At 38.7% G+C, this 21,656-nt stretch overlaps 1 protein-coding gene across 2 annotated transcripts; it reads right to left on the reverse strand.

Moving 5' to 3' along the window:
* Positions 1-380: 380 nt before the first annotated feature.
* On the reverse strand, positions 381-21,431 carry susd6 (sushi domain containing 6). 2 transcript variants are annotated; one of them, XM_043219133.1, is made up of 7 exons: positions 21,185-21,431; positions 17,211-17,365; positions 5,756-5,947; positions 5,374-5,568; positions 4,744-4,882; positions 3,394-3,815; positions 381-2,659 (listed from the first exon to the last, which is right to left on the reverse strand). In XM_043219133.1, exons 2-7 carry the CDS (start codon positions 17,320-17,322, stop codon positions 2,634-2,636), a joined length of 1,086 nt encoding a protein of 361 aa, XP_043075068.1. In that variant the 5' UTR covers positions 17,323-17,365; positions 21,185-21,431; the 3' UTR covers positions 381-2,633. The 2 variants fall into 2 exon arrangements, with proteins under 2 accessions (XP_043075068.1, XP_043075069.1); XM_043219134.1 differs by having other exon boundaries at positions 3,394-3,812; positions 21,185-21,428.
* Positions 21,432-21,656: the final 225 nt, after the last annotated feature.

Below are 21,656 nucleotides of genomic sequence, written 5' to 3' on the forward strand. Positions count from 1 at the left end.
AATTCGACTCTTTGAACGCCTATTTCGTATTCACGCACATGAAACAAAATCCATTATGTCTGCATTATATCGAAATCACATAATTAGGTAATTTAGCTGCGTCGTTCCTTTTGAACCGGCTCTTTAAAAGGAATGTTCAAAAGAACCGAAACGCGGAAATGAGTCTTAGTTCTCATACTACTGTAAACTACGCATACAAAGCTCTAACACTAGATGGCGTTAACGGACAACATTAATTATTTACTAAAGTTATTTGCACTTTACTCTCAATATAAAGGAATCCATTGTCATATGACAGCACGGATGTTATATAACTATAAAAGTATTTATAGAGTGAACCACAACATGACAGGCGGCAGAATCACCAAAATAAATACACCTTTTGAGCACTTCAAATGAAAGCTTTAATTAGAAATAGTTATATACACACTGTAGAATTAAATTAAACTTTATACAAATATTAAAATACTATCTTCACACCCACAGCAATGTACAGAGGAAAATCAAAAGAAGTGTAATAGGGATGGGGAGCTTGGTGGATGAGTCAACTTAAATTACATTTGCAGAAAAACACCGTACAACAGTGTTTCACACACATCCTAGGTATCCATTTTTACTTGCGTCCTTTGTTTTTAAATTTAAAAACATCCTTTGAATGAAACTGATAAACAAGAGAAATATTTCATGTTTACTGGGAAAAAAAAAAAAAAAAAAAAAAAAAGCTTCTGGGGGAAGTACGGGTGGACAATCTTATGTCACATCCTCCAAAAGGAGTAAAACCCCATGTCTGAAAAAACAAGACAATGTTTAATGCATAGAAAAGAAAAAGTAAGGCCATAAGGAAACTGAAGACAAATTACCATAAAGCCAGTGAGATGGAAGAAACACGATTACAAAGTGAGAAATGTATGAAATGTACAAGTTTTAAGGCAGCAGTAATATTTTGCCTTCAGTTTGCATGAAAAAATGTAAATCAAATTTACAAAAACAAGCCAGGAACACAAAACTGAGGATGTGCAGATAGGCAAACGGCCCTCTCTCTCCGAAGTCAGACACATAAAAATATATATATTTAATGCATGATGACAAATTCTCAGAATTCTGAGTCAACCACAGGGGATATACACATAAGGTGGCAATGGGAAAGGACAAAAAAAATAAACGCAAACTCAAACAAAAGATTCATTGGTTTTTTTTAAATGTCCGTTTGCCAAAAGAACGCTTTTGAGCGAAGAACAAGGCCATTTTCTGGAGCTTTCATATGTACTAAAAAGAATTAAATATTTAATTGGAAAAAGTGTCTATACAGTGCATTAATGCAATGCACAACATATTTAGGATCTTACAGGATATCGGATATAATCTCCTTACAAATACCATTGTAATAGCACATGGCAAGTGATTTATTAAGAAAAACCTATCCTTGATAGTCATCGTTAAAATATTAGCCACACCGTTGACTTTACAAACCATTCAAATGCAAAACACTTGGTTTAATTTTCATTCATTAAAAGTGAATTAAACTTGCTCAAATCCAAATATTATAAGTCCGAGTCAAAGCTCTTAAAGAATAGCCCAATAACAAACTTAGTCAACACTCAAAAATGTTCCCTTGGAGTAAGAACATAAGTGATTTAAAAAAAAAAAAAAAAAAAAAAAAAAAAAATTAACTTTTTTTTTTTTTTTTTTTTTTTTTAAACGTGCAACACATAAACATGAGAGAGATACACTTGCTTTAAAAGGAAGAGTGAGAACAGTAATCTCACGGCTTCTAACACAAAGTATCTCTTCCTCACTTTGGACAAACAGACAAGAAACATCCATTCTAGTTAAATAACATCTCAATTAGAAAATGGAGGTATTGAAAATGTTTCCTATTTTGGGGAAAAGAAGCCTAGATGATACTTCAGCCCTCTTTGAATCACAACGGCCACAGTCACACAGGCATCAGAAACGCACACATACACACACACGCGCAGAGCACAGCGCAGGTACTTCTCGACAAATAAAAAGGCAAGCATGTCTTTGAATACAGTACAAATGTAAATCAGTTCAACCCTGCGTCTCGCGCAAGGAGATGGTGGAGATGGTGCTATGCGTCATGCTTCGATTGTGCCGTGCTCCTGTGTGTACGCGCGTAAAACGAAACAGAAAAAAGAAATTGCACAGAACATGCAGCATCAAAGAGAAAAGGGCCTGGCTTAGCAAATCCTTGCTGAACTCTCCCCTTCGCAAGAGGTCACAGTCATTGACGGAGCAGAGGTCCACAACGTAATCTGAATGCATTCATTTGTAATTAGTGAATCCTCGCCGTGACGAGGTAAGCCGGTGAGTGCAACTGATTATTAGCGCACCTGCGACGTGTTAAACATTTGCGTAACCCTTCGAGGGGTCATCCGGTCGAAGGTTCTTCCTGTGAAGAGAGCTGCCGGACTCCTCGGGGGTGGGCGGGGTGGGCCATGCTGCTGCTTGTAGACCCCAGGAGCGGGCGATTTGTTGGCAGAGGGACAGCTGTCGGATCTTGTTTACTGCTGCGTTCTGACGGGTGGCTGCGGGGTACGTGTTTGGTGAGAAGCTTTAGGGGTTACAGTCCTGGCCAGCGATGACAGAGAGAGGGGTGACTGCACACACACTCAGGCTTCCTTAAGCAATGGAATATCTGGAAAAAAGACAAGAAGAAATGTGGTGTTAGGCGCAGAAACTAGCATTTTAATACATCATTTGATACAAAAAGTGCAAAAAATAGAATGTAGCTACTTTTTAAAATTAAAAATGAATAGCAACCTTTATAATGACTGTGTTTTTCCCGATACAAATATAACAAATATAACTAAACATGTGAATTGAATGGGGGAGCACAGTCAGAATAAGTTATAAGATATATATTAATGCATAGACAAAGAGATAAATATTGAATATAACAGCTTTAATATATATTTTATTGATAATTATTAATTATTTATCATCTAATTCTAATTAATAACATGTATTTTGCCATGTATTTATTCTGTTTATTCTGTAACTTAGGACACCTGAACTTTAAAATTTTTCATTACAAAAAATTATATCATGCATACATTTTTGGAGCTAAGAAATAAGATAAAATAACACGAGCTAAAATAACTTGGTGGGACAGCCCCAAAGCAATGCATTCATAATATTATTTATATTAATATTATTCACTTATGTGACAATTTCATTCATTACATCTGTATTTGTTTTTTGTCAAAAACTCTTAATAATAAAATTACAAATATATGTAATTAATGAAATATAAGCTTTAGATAGACAATATGTATTTGCCACATGTTTAAATATAATAATAAAAAAAGATTACTTAATTCTTTATGTCATTACATCACACATCACCTCTAGATTTGAGAGTGAACTCACCATCGCCATAGTCTTCGGCAGAGGTGACCGAAAGCAAGCTGTGCTGATCGCTGCTCTCGCTGCTCTGCCTGCGGTGGAGAGGTGCAGCGGCACCAGGCTGCTCAGCAGCCCAGGAGGGAGAGGAAGAGGAGGATGGAGAGGAGGAAGAGGGCACCTGGTGAACCAATACAGTCTCTGCGTGACACGAGGACGCAGCTGTCGAGGTGGAGGGAAAACTGTAGCTCGCCTGAGCCTGTTCAAGAGGTTCGTTCAAACCCTCGGCCTGAGGGCCCTCCGAAAGCACGATCTGAACCCGGGACTCAGGAGGGGGCACAGAACTGCCGCCTGCGCCATACACTGCCTCTTCGTAGGAGGGCAGCGAGACCTGAACGCCCTCCACCATGATGGAGGTAGGCTGTCCTGACACACCCTGCTCCCGGCTGCTTCCAAACAGAGAAGGAGAGATATGGGAATAAAAATAAGGCTATCAAATCCTGACCCGCCTGATCTGCGGCTTACATCACAGTGAGCTGATTACGCAACGGCAAATTACTGGAACAACAGCACCGTAGGGGAGATGCCATATTTGTCCATGTCAAACAGTCGGAATTACGATCAACGCTACTAACATTAGTACAGTACATTTATGTCCTCAGAAGATTTACACAAGAACACTTGTCACATTTTATAATTTCCTTTTTTTTATTTAAAATTGTCTTTGCACTGTACAATAACAGCGAGTGAAATTTTCAAGCATAATATGTTTCAAATTATATATATATATATATATATATATATATATATATATATATATATATATATATATATAAAATTTTTTTGACACTTTCTATAGTAGAACTAGTAGAACTATAGTAGTATTTCAGATATACATTGCTATTCAAAGTTTTTTTTTTTAAATTGAATTTTCTAAATTGTCAAAAGATGTATTTTAAATAAAGAAAATGTATCATGGTTTGCAAAAAAATATGAATACTCTTAACATTGATAACAGTAAGAAATGTTACATTTGCCACAAATCTTGAATAAATAAATGCAGCGTAGGTGAACATATGACACAAATATAAACAATAGAAATCATGACAAACATCAGACATTAAATATCCCTTAAATATATTTGGGCCATTATTATTATTTCTCTTCTCCTGAAGCCTTCTTGAAACAAGTAAATATCCACAGTTTTCATAGTCACACGGTTTTCATCACCGTGTCCATTCTTTCACTTATCTTTGGAATTAATTAGGCATTTTTTTGCTGCTGTTCCTTTAAGAAATATGTAAATTTCCTCTTTGTGAGAATAAAGCAACCGTTTTTGAAGAAGCTAAGCTCAGTAAGAATGAGACGGGGTCTCACCGGCTGTGGTGGAAGGACTTCAGTTTGGGCTGAAGCAAAACAAACAGCACCACCAGCAGCAGGATGAGGGCCACAGAGCTGGCAGTGGAGGCCACAATAGACAGAGCCGGCATTGGCAGCGGGGACTGCTGCTCCTCTTCTGGAAGAGAAACACTTTGTTTGATTCACCGCAGTGTGCAAAGCCAAAGAACAAAGGGTTTGTTGATATAGAAAACTAGGTATAGCTAAAAATAGCATAAACCAGCCTAAAGACGTAAGCTGGACTAAACCTAGCCTGTTTTTTTTTAGCAGGTCATGCTGGCAAACCAGCTTGCAAAAGAACGGAAAACACCCACCAAACATCCTTGGCAAGGTTTAGTTTTGTTTTTTAGTAGGGATAACTTTACTAAGGCTAATAAAAATATATTCAAACAATAAAATGTAAACATGAAATCGTAATCAGAATGCAAGTTTAAAAAAAGTTTAAGGAAATCTGAGTTTGACCAAAAGACAACACAACTCACTCGAACACTTTATACACACCTACATTACAGTAATTTAAAATGCGTACAAAGGCCAAAAAAATGTTGTTCTTAAAGTCTATCAATAAGAAGGAAAACTATCCATGTGTGACAAAACGTGCAGACGTACCTTTAACAGGGTGACAGCTGATCTGCATGGACGACTTCCACTCTCCATTGTCACAGGTTCGGAATTGGTATCCTCCTTTCAAAATGTAACCCTCATCACAGAAGTACTCGATCACGGTGCCCTGGGTCAGTCTGTGGCACGGCGAGGGGTGGCAGTTATATCCTCCGTTCTCCGGCTCACTTGGTGGCTGACAAACTGTTGAAAAATAAACTTCTGAGTGTGCGAGTAAATGAAACCAGAGCTTTTACAGTGACGTTTGGAGGTTTTTGTTTTTTTTACTCAGAAACGTAATTTTTCGACATGATGTGAACAGCATAAGCTTTTTTTTTTAGAACAGAATTCAACCGACGAGAAAACAGGAAGAAGGTTAAGTCGAACATACCGTCATTTTTAACACAGCGAGGCGGATCCGAGGACCAGTGGCCTGAGACGGTGCAGGTGATGATGCTGTAGCCATCCAGCGTGTATCCTGGATCACAGCTGTATTGTAGCAGCGTGCCAACAGAGAAGGAGCCGCGATTTGTTTCTGTCAGGTTCCCACGGCCATGAGGCACAACTGAGGGTCTGGGACAACCTACAGGGCCAGGAAAAGCAGATGTTAGCATAAAAAAACAGTCAAGCTCAACTAAAAGAAATAAAAAAAAAAAAATCGAACCATTTCAAATTTCCCTTGGGGCCCATTATTGTTATAGTGTCCTTCAATACAACTCTGAAAACGACAGTTATTTAATAATGATAAAAGCAGCGTACTGGCTGTAAATAGAGGACAACAAATCCAGCCTGAGATCCCCAGATTTTGAAATGGAAGTTAACCAAGAGTACATGGACGACAGTGTTCAAGTGTGTTCATATCAGCTAAATTTCAGCGAAATGTCACAAAAAAATTGCTGATAGGAGATGTAGCAATGCAAAAAGTCAAGCACACAAACAGAAGTGATTTTTAAAACCACTCAGTTCATTGTTAGTCAGCGCATTAAATTCGCACGAAAACAAAAAGGAGAAAAACTCCAGATGGTGTTGATTTCTACTTAAATGACTGGATCTTGGCCTTGATCTTTCGACGAGCAGCAGTAATTGTGACCGCACCTTAAAGCTGGTTCAAAATGTTTTGATGTAAGACTTATAAAAAATAAAAATAAAAAACTAGAATTTCACCAAGCAATGAACAGAACGATCACATAGACTCAGACTGAGTTTTCAGTGTGAAAATACCCTAAAATGTATTTGCGTTAAAGCTAAAATTCATCGTCAAAGAGGAGACAGAAGCAGACCTTATTCTCATATTGCTGTCTGGTATTACATTCTTCTTCAAGTTAACAAAAACTTCACCCAGATCATACACACAATGTCCAGCCTTCAGATGGATAACAGTATACTGCATTTCTGCCCTCAGGATTAATGGCAAAAAGCCAGTGGTGTCTCCTTCCCCTCTCATTTTCTCCTCCTTTCTCGCATGCAAAAAAAAAAAAAAAAAAAACACATTTCCTGAGCCCCTGAGCCAGATCTTCATTCACACAATAGATCATGTGAAACACGTAAACATGTCCATCACCTCATTACATTTATCCAGCAGAGAGAAAGAAAACAACTGAAACAAACAGGGTCTGTTTGGACAGACCCCCTCGATCACCGTGTTCTCTAATCTGAGCTTTTAACATGCTCTTAAGCTGCGATCAGCCGATTATGGACTCAGAGGATGGACATACAGCTCTATCTCTTCTGTTTTGACACCAGACACACAGTCGGGATATAAACCACAGATGCAGAGCTTCACAATCCATTATATTAAACATGTGCAACATCTGTAAGCAGTCGGTCTATGATCTGTATTTTAATGCACTTTTTTTAAATGGAAATGTAATTCTGATTCCGAGTGGATAAGCCGTGACATGACAATAACGACGAGACAGAAAAAAGAGAGTCAAACCCCACCTACTTTGCTTTGCCTTAGGTGTAAATGAAACTTGATCTGAGACTATTTTTCCTGGTTGTCATTTCATTGATCCTACTTTTCAGTGACGCATGAACTAACATTTAGGAAAATGAAAGAATCACAGAATTGCGGAAGAGCATTTGTTAATAGCGTCTGCTCAGACCTGCCTTGACAAGTCGGACTGGGCCTTGACAACATCTATAACTGACTGTACACTTAACAATGGATGCCTATCTTAGGAGTACCACATGGGACAGGCTGTGTGTCAGAAAACACATCCAAAAATATGTACTAAGGTTCCGACTGAAATTCCAATTAACCTGTTTGGCTGGAAGAGGTTTCGTAAGAAACTAGGTTAATTTTGTCTAACTTGAATATCAGATCAAAAAAATCACCCCAAACTATTTCCTAATGTGCCCTTAACTGGATCCCTGACCTACTCTACTTAACACCAATAATCTGAATTAAATACGACTTGTTTGGATAATGAGAAGTTTGGAGAGAGATCTCAACAATGGAACTAAATGTCAAACACATGGTCTCGAACAGCCTTCGCCCTCCGACTGTCCACAACGCAGCACCCAGAATGACAAAAAAAAAAAAAAAAAAAAAAAAAAAAAAAACCACGAAGGGATTTACAGCGGAATGAAATTCTAATTATCCTTCATTACAAATGGCTGTGGTCTAAAGCGGATCACATTACTGACCACTGCAGTGCGCAGCTGCTCAGTGAGAACAAACCCCAGCGGCCCAGCCGTGGATTAGACCCTACTGTCTCAAAAAAAATCCTCCCTTGTAAATATGTTTTTGTTGGAGATCTCCTTATTACATGGGATGATGTGTTTTTCAATCTCTATTGTTTTCCCCTCATCTCTCCTAATTCAAATCCCTGAGATTGTAAGCAAGCTGTCAGAAAATAGCAAAGGGCGGATTTGTTCCTCTTTCCCATTTATGGAATTTGTAGAAATTGTGGAGGGTACATGTGGATACATCTCACAAAGATATAAATCTGAATTAGGAATGGGCAGTATGACCAAAAGTGATATATTGCAGTACCATTAATTTTAGAATCAGAATAATTGTATATAATTACTTATTTTTACTGGAAATGCAGCCCCAAAATATTTAATAATTATATAACCACGCGGTAAAGTCTGTTTCTCATCCTCATGTCTGGGTCTCATCCTCATCCTTTTTGAGTTCTTTTTTTAAGTGAAATAAGAATGTAAACTAAAACAAAGATAAAATACATTTCAATGACAACAAACTATATATGTATATATGTCAGTTACATTATAAAATATTTAAAACCTGCCCACATTTAGTTTGAAAATGTTAATTACGTTAATACAATATGTATTAAACTTTTTAATTATACTAATTAACGCAATAACTTATGAAGGTCATGCAATACTAAAAAAAAATTAAAAACTAACAATAAAGTAAATAATTATGCACCTTTAAAAAATAAAAATGAACAACTATTATTTATAAAATAAAACAAAAATGTTTGTCAAGGCTGCATTTACTTCAAAATAACAATAAAGCAGTAATATTTTTACATATTATTAAAACTTACAATAACTGCTTCCTATTTTAATATTTTTTTAAACACAATTTATTCCTGTAATGGCAAAGCTGAATTCCCAGCAACCATTCAGTCTCTAGAAATCATCCTAATAAGCTGATTTGGTGCTCAAGAGACATTTCTTTCTTTTTTTTTAATAAAAATATTTTGTACAATTATAAATCTCATATTTAATACATTTTATGCATCCTTTTTGAATAAAAGTTTTAATATCTATATCTATCTATATAAGATAGATATCTATATCTATCTATATTTTATTTTTTTTCCTTACCGATATCTTACTGACCCTAAAACAAACAAAACAAAGAACCTATACCAGTCGAGACATATCTACAGTCATAATGCCCTGCGCTAACCTCACGTAGTGATTCATTCATAATAGATGTTTGTTCATTGAATTCTTAATACAGCTACCACCAAAGCCAGCTTCGCTGACCTCCTGAGATATCCAGTGGTGTCAGCCAAAGCGTGCAAGTTTGACGTTGCTGACGAAACAAGCGCACCACAGCTGCTAAAATATGAGACTCAACCGTGACATAACATGCCTTGAGTGATTCTCAAAGGGCTAATAACAGTATGTGGTTTCCTTCTTGTAAAAAAAAACCTGCATGAGAGAGAGTAGGCCGCAAGATGCACCGGTCTCATGTTTCTGTGTACATAACATGGTTTGGATGACATGAGTCCTGTTGCAGGCGAGAGAAGGTTGAGTCCATGTGTATGTATGTTTACTCTATCCGCGTATGTTTTGAGGTGGACTCGAAATGGTTCAAGGGAAACACAGCAGGGGCGTAGCGTATCTGTGATGGGAAAGGCTGACTGCGAGAGATAAAGCGCACCCACAGCTTCTCACGGCCGAGCAGGAAGCGGCGTTAGGAAAGTGAGTTTTAGCGAAAGGGGTGTCGTTCCTGCAGGGACAGAGGAGAGGAATGAGTTTCCACACGTATGTCTCATAACAGAAAAAACAAACCCAGCAGAAGCAGATGAACTTGGCTGCTTGAGCAAAACAAGCCCTGGCAAGACTTTCCCTAGATAAAAGACTGGTCCATTCGAAATGAATCCACCAAATCATTAACGATTATTGACTCAAAACACACAAATCCACCAAAATATTGATAGGCATTTTTCAGGACCACCCTTTCAACGCTGCTAAACATTTCCTTTTCAAATCTTTTTTCTATTTACAGAGTCTGGAAATCAGGGGAAGAGAGAAAACAAGCTAACAAATAAATGCAAATTTATAATTATAATGATATAATGTTTAATATTAAATCATGATATTATTTTGTCCTAATATATTACAAACAAAATCAATAATTTTAACGATGCAATTGCATTTAGGCACATCGCATAGTGTAATATAAAAAAGTAGTATTGAGATTTAATAAAGATTACATTTAACAGTGCCAATCCATCATTTATATTTTTAAAGATCAACTTCAAATAAGCATTAGCCGACTGCAAAAGAAATCTAAAATGTAAAAACTAATTTGCAAGAATAATTAAATATCCAATAAACAAAATAGACAAAATTGCAAATAAATGTAAAATGTCTTATATCAAGCCATGACTTGCTAAAACAACAGATAATATTTTGTCTTTTTTCAGTTGCATTTTATCCAAAGCGACTTACAATCAGCAATACAATTAATAGACTAAATAAATAATGCTATCAGTATCACTCACTATTTGTAAATCTACTCATCCCGAATATATTTAGTGTATTTTGGTTTGGTAGCACCCACCATACCCTGAGAGCCGTTAGACACGGACAGCAGCGGGGCCCCAAATGAGGCCTGTCTTCTGCAAGACAGAACAAAAGCATTAACCGAAGCTCCACGTGTTCTTTATTACGCCCTTTTACAGCCCGAGGTCGGCAGCTGACTAATTTAAGCAGCTCGTCCTCCTGAACCAAATCGGCTGGGAGGGAAAACCGGGAGACGCGATCTGACAGAAGACACAGAGGAAGACTCTATTGTTCTTCTAGGCTTTGTCACAGTGAAATGTGGCAGATGGGTGTTTGCACCCTTCTGAATCTATTCGGACAGCTGTGAGGCACAAGTAACTCCTCTTCTGTGTATAAAAAGGGAAACAAGGAGGAGATAGAAAGCAAGAGGGGGCACCCGGTGCCCCTGCTGTGTCTGCTATCGGTGGATGGCTCTAGACACAGTGCTCTTGTGTTCGGGATCTGCTGCGTCTTGGCTCACCCACTCCAGGAATGCACTCGGCCCACAGCTAATGACAGACTGGAGCCTCTGTGGTGCACACAAGCAGTCGGAGCAAAAGCTGCTGCCAGTCAGCCGCCTGGATGCTTGGCCAGCAGCTGTACTCAGAGGTGCTGACATCCATTGTGCTGGCTATGGCTACTAGAACAGGAGTGCGAAAAGAGCATCTGTTTAAACGTGACTAGACGACTTGGGGTCGACGGTGAATGGCTATCAAACACGGTCCTCTCAGACAGATGGTGCAGTGAGTTGTTGTTTTAAAGCAAGCCCGAGAGGGCTTTTTTGGCAATGCTAAGAAAAAAGGGTGGAGTGTTGTTTTCGGAGAAGGATCTATGTAAATAGTTTCACTTTTTTTAAATCTCACGCCAGTGGCAGAACGCGATCGCGTCACGAAGCAAACCACCAAGGAATCGGTTCTTCAGCATGCAAAATACTAGTTGCAGCAATCTCATTGAAACTTCCTTCAAATTAATTTACACAAGTGTACTCAAAAAGTCCTGAACGAAAAATTTCCCTCATGTTGCAATGTCTGATTCCCAAATGAATCATTCCCTTGAACCAGATCAACCCAATTCAACGAAGAGATCCGATGCCAGATGACCATTTTTACCCTTAAAAACAACATAATTGTTTCACATCTAGAATTATCAGACTTTTATTGGATATTCAACATATTATTAATGTCTTAAACCTGCTTCCAGCATCATCCAATTCCAGTTAGTTTAAGCTCTATAAAAAGCCTCTATGCTGGCAAACTGGTATGCGTCATATTTTAATTCATTACCACAGATTGTAGCCAAAAAAAATAGTTTCACTGTTAACTGCAATATTTTTCTAATTACGTAGCTAGAGCGGCTAATGAATCGAAAGTTTCACACATTCACAGGAAATTGTTTGCAGCATTGAAAAAAGGGTGGATGACATAACACTTTTTGCTGCTCTTTGTAATTACATGGAAAAACGCCACAGAGGTTTGAAATATACTCCACATTTTAGTGTATTTGTATACTCCGTATACACCTTATGTGATGTACACTCCGTATCCAAAAGTATACTCCGTGTTTTCATACTCTATTTACATGAGTTTATCCTCATGAGGAACTGTCTGGTCTGTCTGTTAGTCATATATTTCCACATACTTCCTCACAATGGCTTGATGTAAATCAGGAAGTCTGTCTCCCCTAGCTATTCAAGGCAAGATGTGGTTTTTGTATAAATTGACAAGTGACACTACAGTTTCTGCATTAAAGGTGAAAAAATGAGAATGGAATTTTTTTTTTTTCAGCCCCCGTGGGCCAAATTATGTGATTTCCCTAATGATGACCACGAATTTTAAAAATATGAACTAGTCACCAAGCTACAAACAAGTATGTTAGTAAATAGATCAAAGATAAAAATAGAGAGTAGACCTTATTCACAATTTCATTATATAATCTTTTTCTACTGGTGATAAACATTAACCATTAACCAACATTAACCACCAACTCATGCTATCATGTTTGACAAGGGTGCAGAGAGAGAAAAAAAATTGCTGCTTTCAAGAAGTGAATGTTTCCACGTTGAAAACAAGCATAGCTTAAAGCTAAAAGCTAAGCTAGCTGTATTATCAAACATCTCACAAATGGCAGCATCAGCTCTTGTTAGCTGACGCAAGTAGAATTAACTAGTCCAAACTACTACAAAGACTATATGTCAGCCGTAAGAATGGCTCACAAACAGCCTTCTAAATTTGAAACATCACACCCTATGTGCCGTGCAATTTACAAACACACACAATTAAATGCCACAAAAGTCCTCATCAAGCTTTTGAAACACTGTAATTTTCCGTAAAGAAAACAAATAACATAAGCCCTGTGATTCATATAATTTCTAGTTGCTTTCATAAGGAAAACAACCCAAATGCTTTGACACCCACATACTCTAAGACTTTGCTGTTTTGTTGACAATATTAGAAATCAAGCATAAAGTTTTCTTCAAGCAAAGATAAACCAAAAAAAAAAAAAAATAGTGGTTGCAGCAGTTGATGCAATGTATAGATGTCTGGCAGTCTGTAGAGCTTTAGCAGGCCATTTCCCACTCTGGGTTTCAATCCAGAGACACACTGGCCAACATATTACATCAGAAAACCAAGTTAAGGAGCCTGAAGAACTAACCTTGAGGGGAAAAAACACAACACTCAGTCTTGAAAGCAGAGACGTACACATCTTTCACGCGGTTTTTCCAAAGAAGAAACAGGTCTGTGTTGTAACTTGTTTAAAAGTTGCATTATAACGTAACAGAACCAAAGCTTGGGAAGTGTAAGGTTGGTAATTTAAGTTCAGTTCAATTCACAGTTCTCATTTTAGTCACACGATGTGCCTCAAACTAACGTCACTTTTACTGGGAAACTTACCATCGTAATAAGCACTAGTGCTAATTTGCAAACATCTCTCAAACCCACACAAACCACTTCCTGAAGCAAATGAATATCTCCATCTGCATTACAGTTTAAAAGTTTGAGGCTACTTTTGAAATAAATTAACACTTTTATTTAACAAGGATGCATTTAATAGATAAAAAGAACCAGCAAGGTATGTGTAATGTAAAATATTGCTATATCAGAAAGGTTTTGCTCATGTGAATTCTCCGTTTATGAAAAGAATCAGTGAAAACATTATATCTGCAATTAAGCAGCACAACTGTTTTCAACAACGATAATTTATTGTTTTTTTTTTATTTAATAAATGCAGTGTTGGGCACCTTAAGAGACTTGTTTAATATTTTACTGACCCCAAACCTTTGAACAAGCCAAGTAATGTTTCAGCATGCACAAAAAAAGCACCGGAAAAGAGTCAATCAACATTAAACAATTTGTGCTGGAAAATTCTAATGATTTATTTTTGGTTATTCACACAATCCCTATTTGTCTACGCTAGCACCTTCTCAAATGTCATAATGGTTTGAATTCTGTCTTTGCTGAGGTGAGAATTAACACTAGATAACATATGGAAGTGGTATAGTGACAAATCAGAGTAAAAGTGAGTAACAAGAGAAATTCCTCTAGTTCGCAATGTGCCTAGTGCTAAAAACAGAGCGACTTCAGCTGTGTGCCTTCAGGGAGCTGCTTTTCATTCTCACAATCTGAAATACTGTGGGCTGAGTCAAGCTCCCGAAACCCCAAGATCAGCCTCTGAGAACAGTACTTTTTTTTGTTGCCTTCCTGTGCTACTTTCTTGCACAGAAACTTGTTTGTTTTCGTTAAATATACATGTAAATGAAACAATGCGAAAGCAACCGTTTTTTTAAAAGACAGATCTGATTCCATCCTTGCATCTCCAAGCTTTGTGGATGCTGAAATGCTGCACAATCACTATCTTGTAAAAAGTGCAGTGAATGTTCTCATATGATTTTTCAGGTTATACAACAGTCCAGACCAATACAGATCACGTGACTTCAAATGATGGGTCTATATCATGCACTAAAGCCCTGCTTAGGGAGTATGATCTGAAAATTAGCAGGTAAAACATCACCATGGTGGCCTATGAAAACTAGCCCTCAGCAGAGCACGAGCACATCATACAAAAAGTTATAAATGAGACAGTATGACTAATTCAACAAACAACTAATAAAAAGTCATGAGACTTTTAGAATTGTATAATGTTACATAAATAATGTTAAACTGAAATAATAAAGAAATGCATAACTCTCAAATAAAACCAACTATTCAAAGTATACTATGGATAATGCATACATTTATATAAAGGATGAAATGTACAATCTTTGCTTCACTGGCAGCACCAAAAAGAAACTGCAATCAGTTTTTACTCTAGACCACCAGTTTGTCAGACGTAGGACAGTTTATTTTTAATACGGTTCATTTTGATTATTTCTGGTGCTGTTAGTGGCACATAAATAACAGAGTTTACATGCAAGCATGCTGAGGAGATGGACAGAAAGAAAAAGGAGGCTTGGGTGGACGCACAGAAAAAACAGCCAAAATATGGCGCAGCATCATCGACAGACTTTCAACGGATGACCTTGAAAAATCATCCCTTCTGTCCGCTGCTCGGTCTGTGGGAGGACTAAACATGTAGCATTCAGCCGGTGTACTAGATTCATGCCAAACACGTGTGAGCAGCCATACATCCATGCACACACACACACATTACTTGGGATCACTTGGGACAAATTTTGTCCCTGGCTCGACTTTGTGGTGCTGAATCAATATGAGAATGTGGCCGCTTGGGATCAATGGTCCAGCCCAATCCCACCATCCCTCAATCTCTATCATTTATTCTCCAAGCGCAATGCTCTCAGTGACTCACTCATTACATAAGGCAAGAGACACTCATTTGCCTGTTGAGCTGTGTTCACGTGTTAAGGGGAAATAGTGCAGATGCCGTGTGGTTTTGGAAACTGAGTTTAGAGCTGTTTAGAATGGATTAGTTTTCCAATTGATGTTTGAGTTAAAATTATTGCATTTGGATGGGATTGGGAGCATCCCCCTCAACCATTTATTAATTTATTTTTGGCCATCTGACCACAGACATAAGGGGCTTTCACACTAGAACTACTGGCAAAAGTACCAACTTTTTATTCATATCACAGTAACTACGAACTAGGGGGGAACTAAATTAATCTTGCATAGCCAGACCTTCAGACTGATGACATACTGGTCTGGGAATCTTCAGCTGATTTGAATGGCCAAGAAGCATCCATATGACTGACAAAAATCCTGTTTTGTTTTGTGCCACATTAAGTTTAGCGTGGAAAGGTCAACATGCTAACAGACTGTGTGAAAATATAACACATTTTAAAGAGCCCATGCTGCCAACTTTACATAGTTCACATATTTTTGAAAATCCAGAGTTTAGCTGATCCTGATAAGCACTAATTGTCACAGTTGCAATCATGATGGCTCTTTTCATCCATGAGGGGGTTTGGAGTCACGGCATCTTTGTATCCAGATGGAATGTTAAAGAATGTAACATGCATGTCTGTCTAAATCCTGCGCATTTCATCCAGTCTGATTATGAATTTTGTGTGCCTTATGCATTAGACATTCAGCTGATGTTCATTCCATCTCTGTTAAACCCAAACCTATGTTTGTAAATGCAGAAAATAAAGACATCACTGTTGGTTACTTCAGAGTTTCCACTGCCGATGCTAAAACAACCAGGAAAACATCTCAAGAGTGGAAAGTGGCTAGTTCCTCAAACTACTTGTTGCAAAAGCCCCTAGCGTATTTTCTTATCTTGGAAACTGTACTTTGTGGTATGGAAAATGCATTGAATATCAATATCTTTGATGGTATTGTAACAAAGTTAGAAATCTCAGTACCGTAGCAATACTACCTATAAATTTGGTATATTTCTAACATTATATAAATAAATAAGACTACAGTTGCCACTCTTAACCATCTGTTATTTTACCCAAAACGCTGAACAAGAAATTCACCTGTCCTTCTCGGATAGATCTGAATAGGGAATAATTGAGCTTTATAAAAACACAAATAGTGACAAAGTTCACACACCTTGGTCTTTTAAACAACACTGCCTGTCAACATGGACATCAGTTTTTGTCCTCAAGCTAAATCTGCTATGCAAAGCAAGATATAGGGCCATGTTAGTGAGGATGATACTCGCACAGAAAGGGGCAAGAGAGAGAGAGAGAGAAAGCCCATCCCCCCACTAACACCTCCCAGATGCTTGACTGAAAACAAAGAAATGATGCTCATTTTATTCCATCCGGAAGCTTAAGTCCAACGGTTATTTCTGTTATCAGAGCACTGAGAATGACACACACAAGAACAAAACCCTTTGTCTTTGACATCAAGAATCACAGATGCCAATAGACAAAACCAACCCACTATAAACCATCTGTGACTCAGAATTATGCAGAAACCAAATTCAACATAATTCATTGAAAAAACAATGCCTGACACCTCCATTCCTGCAAGTTACTTCACATATTTCATAATCTAAGGACATTTTACTTCCTACGAAATCAATGAGGCAGTTGTCAGCATCTTAAATATCAGCGTCAGAGTGGATGACAGTGAAAGGTTGAGGTGTAGGAGGAATATGGAGGAGGTTTTCGCGAATAATCTCACCTGAAGCTTGGCCTGTGGGGAGCATGCCGAGGAGGAGGAGCAGCAGGGATGTAGCGGCCACCCTGTGAGCGAGCGAGGCTCTTGTCTCACACGCTACCATTCCATTGCACATCTTTCAGCCCTGCTTGTGCAGCAAGAATCCTCTCCGGCTGAACCTAATGACAGAAACACACACTTATAACTTCCCAGTAGACAGCATATTAAAACAAAACAGAAGTGTTAGCTACAACACCCCACACTTGGTTATTTTTGTAATGTTTTTTTTGATAGCATTTTTTAAACGCTGTGCTAGGTTCATGGTAAGAGCCAAGTTTAGTTATTAAAAAAGAAAACTCCTTACAAAAAACCATGACTGAAGACTAAATTTGCATTTACATGGTTAAAACCTTTTTCTAAAGTATCATCATTTATTGTACAGCTAAATAAGATTCTGATAAGAGTCTTACTTTTTTTCCCATTTAAATTCCACAATTTTATCCAACAACAGACAACAGTTTTTAATGTGTGAAAAACAAGAGAATGTAGCAGCGTATTATAAGCAATGCATTCAATTCAAGACCAATGGGGGGAAAAAAGTATGTTTCAAAACACCATTGTTCTCGAAACTAACTCATGGACGATGTGAGAACTGAGAAACCTTGAAGAATTGAATTACTGCGGGGTATCCACGTGGTGTATGGTCATGTTTGCATTGCATACGAAGCCTATTAGCAAACATGACAATAGAGAGCGAGTTAGAATCACATTACTTTGAACTCCGGGAAAAAACAAGTGCGTGACCATTACACAAATGAGAGCAGGTGCAACCGTGCTGCTAAGTAAGCACAAACCATTTGTCAGCTTTCCTCCAAAACAAGATATGTACGTGTATGCTGAAGGCAGATTAAGTTCAAGAACATGGGGCGCACGAGCCCCAGAAACAAACAGGATGCTGAGGGTGCAGCTACTGCTCCCACATGAGGCCAATCTGCCACTGCCGCCACACCTTTCCCCTCCTCACTCGAGAGAAGCACTAGGGTGCCCAAGGAGCTAAAGGAGTGTGACGCACATCCCACTGGCAGAGAAGAGCTCGCCTGCTGCCTCATGTACCAAACAGACTGGCGAAGAAGAACATTCTGCAACAAACTGCTCGTTGCCAACACAATCCCAGAGTGGGAAAACTGCAATTCAGTCTGGATTCAGTCAAAGTGACTAAGGTGTTGTACAGATGGCAACCCGAGTAAGCGCATCGACTGACATGGCGCGCAAATATTCAACAACACCTGCTTGAAAATATTTTCCAGTAGAGATAAATGACTGCATCACAAGCTGTTTAAGAACCACTCCATTGTGGATGCGAAGATCTAATTCACCCCAAATATTCTGCCACAATTTACTCGCCCTTATGTTGTTCCAAAAACAATAAGACTTTAGTTAATATTTAGTCTCGTGTAGCCAGACCTTCAGACTGAAGGCAGAAGCTCTGGGAAACTTGGCCATTTTGGATGACCAAGGCCCACCCAAGAGGCCATATGACTGACAGGTAAAGCAACCAATCACGTTTCGTTTTGTGTTATGTTTAGGGACGTGGAAATGTCCCCACAATAACAGTCTGGTGTGTAAAACTCTTGGACATATCTGAAGGATTCTATGGCACAAATATTTCACATACTTCTGAAAATCCAGTGTTTAGCTGATGCCGATAAGCGCTCAACCATTTTAAACATGACTGGGTTTGGCGTCACAGCATTTTTGATTCCAGGTGGAATGCTAAAAGAACGCAACGCATGCATCTCCCGGAAATCCTGTATAATTCAAACACTACGATTGTGACTTTAAAATCTTTAAAAGTCTCAAATTTTGTATGCATCAGACATTCAGCCAATGTGTATGACGGTATGAAACTGAGGCCAGTTAATATTCAAAACAAACAAAAAATTAAAAATCTGTCATATGTTTTTTTTGTTTGGACTCATTCAAATGATTTATGATTTCGTTATAAACTTTTTGATGCATCAATGTTTTGGAGGAATGGACTTGGAATGGAAGAAATATTGCCATATTGCAAACCTGTTGGTTTTGAACATGAGTACTTAATGCCATTTTTGGGTGAACTATCCCTTTAAGAGATCTGATTTGTACTTGAAAGTATTACTTTACCACTTTGTGGTTAAAAAAAAGAAAGACAAAAAAAAAGCTTTTCTGACCACATTAAAAAGCCATCATCTTATCACACTAGTCACATTTCTTTGACTTACAATGACAAAACAGGCCAGATGCCAAAAGAAACGTGGCACCAAGGTTCCTGCTTTATCATACCAGAGCTGCTTTCAGGTTCTAACTTATAAGGGTTTGAGCGAGAAATATGCAAATGCAGAGCCCTGTGTGGAGTTTCGAAAGGGATGGAACACAAAAAAACCCAAAAAGAAACAAAAACGTATCTAGAAACAAGAAGGTTTGATGTGGCAAAAAGTGTCCCGGCTGCATGACAGTGAAAAAAACACTTTGTTAAACATATTAAGGCCTACACGTCTCCTTTATCTACACCGTTGCACGCAAAAGGCAATGAGGAAGAAATGGTCATCTACAGGGAACCGACAAGAGTTTGTGAAGGGAAGTTGATATCAAGTTGCTATTAATGATATCAGATTGAAACAACCTCCTGATCAAGTTTCAACAAGTCAAGTCAAGCAAACTCCTGTATAGATATGCTATTGAGCAAAAGACAGTGAGCGATGGGGTGCTGGTTTACAGCTGGTACAAAAATCAAAGCAACAACCAACGTACGCTTGCTCCGAAACAGAGACACCAGCGAATTATAAAGCAATTACTGTTAGGAAGATGACGCTAATCTTGTTTTCACGACATTGCATTCCGTCGGCTGCAGCACGTTTTTATTTAAGAAAAGGAGGCCTGGTATTTGGAAGTGGAGTGTGCCGAGGGACATGATAATGTAGTTATTCTATGTAAGAGAGAAATAAGCCCCAGTATGTCCGGACTTAAAGTCACACGCGCCGACACGTGCAACTGTTCCGAGAGCAGAACGAGCACAACAAAGAGAACAGAGTGCGTCCTGAAACTACCGTGAACGCAACGCTGTTGACTTATGAAAACAAACAATAAGAAAGATGCACCATTGATAACCACGGTTAGGTTTCCTGGAGTAATACACGTCGAGGTTCTTTCTAACTTCTCGATCACGAGTTTTTTTTAAAAAGTCATCTTAAACAGCGTTTACGGCGCCGCGCTTTGTGCGTGCGCGCGTACGCGTTTGTATGTTTCGACATGTTTTTGCAAAACGAGTAACCTACCGATAATGCCTTTTACAGCTGCGTGTTTCATTCACAAGTAAAAACGCACACGCGAGAAACAGGTTGACGCGAGTACAAACAGTACAACGAATATATTCGAGGTCCACCGCTGAACGAAATAACACTGAAACACTATGACAACAATTACGCTTGCCCATACGTCTAAAACAAAAGAAGCTGTTTGCTAATATGCACAAAACATATATTTACCAATCTAGTAAAGTAAAATGGCAGCCTATGGTTAATAGGAAGCTAACAACAGGCTTTGTCCGCATCGCCGGACTGGCGACTTTTGTAATCGCGTTATGACATGCTAATTAAAAATCTCATTTCCACTTGAACCTCTCCGGATAATGACGTAAGGGCGATCTGATTAATTTACACAACAAATCGTCATCACAATCATTGATTAAAAAGACTGATTTCTCTATACCCGGAACAGTGCTTTTGATTGGATTAGGATTCACTAGCAAAGCTATACACGGCTGTTATTAAGTCCTTTAACAAGCGATAACTCACCGAACTACTATTTCTATATTTACGTAAACAGACCGAATTATTTGCTATCGACGTTCGTTAGCTTTTGCGATAACCAGCGATTCAGATGCAAAAGACTCCGTTTGGCTAGCGTTAACCGCGTTAGCTCAGCTAACTAACCTTCACAACGCAAAAGGAAGCTCTTACCAGTGAATGCCCTCCTCTTTAAAAATCAGTATCGGGTCACCATGGAGCTGCGACGAACGGATGGAAATCCCAGGGTTACTGTAAACGCGGTTTGTGTCGGGGTCGAATGTATTCGGGGATTCGGACGGCCCTTTTCGATCGGATCATCCGTCTACGGAGAAGAGCGAGCGCAGCGTCAGCCAGCGGGGCCAGAGCGGAGTACCTCCCTACTGTAGGAAAGAGCTGCGAGCTCCACCAGCGGCCTCGCTCTCACACCGTCTCCATGACGACCGGGCGAACTCCGTATTCGAAAGGGGCGGGGCTTGTGAGGTCCGCTGGTTCGTGAGAAAGCAGCTTTAACTTGGAAGAGACGGACGCGAGCCAACAGAGACGTTGTTTAAACTAGCATGCTGCAATATAAACGAACTGCTACTTCATAATTTCGCCTAGTCGCTTACAAAGAAATCTATTTGGTCTTTTTTGGAACACGTGT

This window comes from Puntigrus tetrazona, chromosome 20, assembly GCF_018831695.1.
Source record: "Puntigrus tetrazona isolate hp1 chromosome 20, ASM1883169v1, whole genome shotgun sequence".
In the NCBI taxonomy this organism is placed as follows: Eukaryota; Metazoa; Chordata; class Actinopteri; order Cypriniformes; family Cyprinidae; genus Puntigrus; species Puntigrus tetrazona.

Excerpts from the sequence above, each read along its gene's own strand:
- susd6 (XM_043219133.1), bottom strand. The coding sequence starts at position 17,322 with ATGTGCAATGGAATGGTAGCGTGTGAGACAAGAGCCTCGCTCGCTCAC. Across the intron at positions 5,948-17,210 it reads CCCCACAGGCCAAGCTTCAG|GTTGTCCCAGACCCTCAGTT; the intron begins GTGAGATTATTC and ends CTGGCCCTGTAG. Across the intron at positions 3,816-4,743 it reads AAGTCCTTCCACCACAGCCG|CAGCCGGGAGCAGGGTGTGT; the intron begins GTGAGACCCCGT and ends TCTGTTTGGAAG.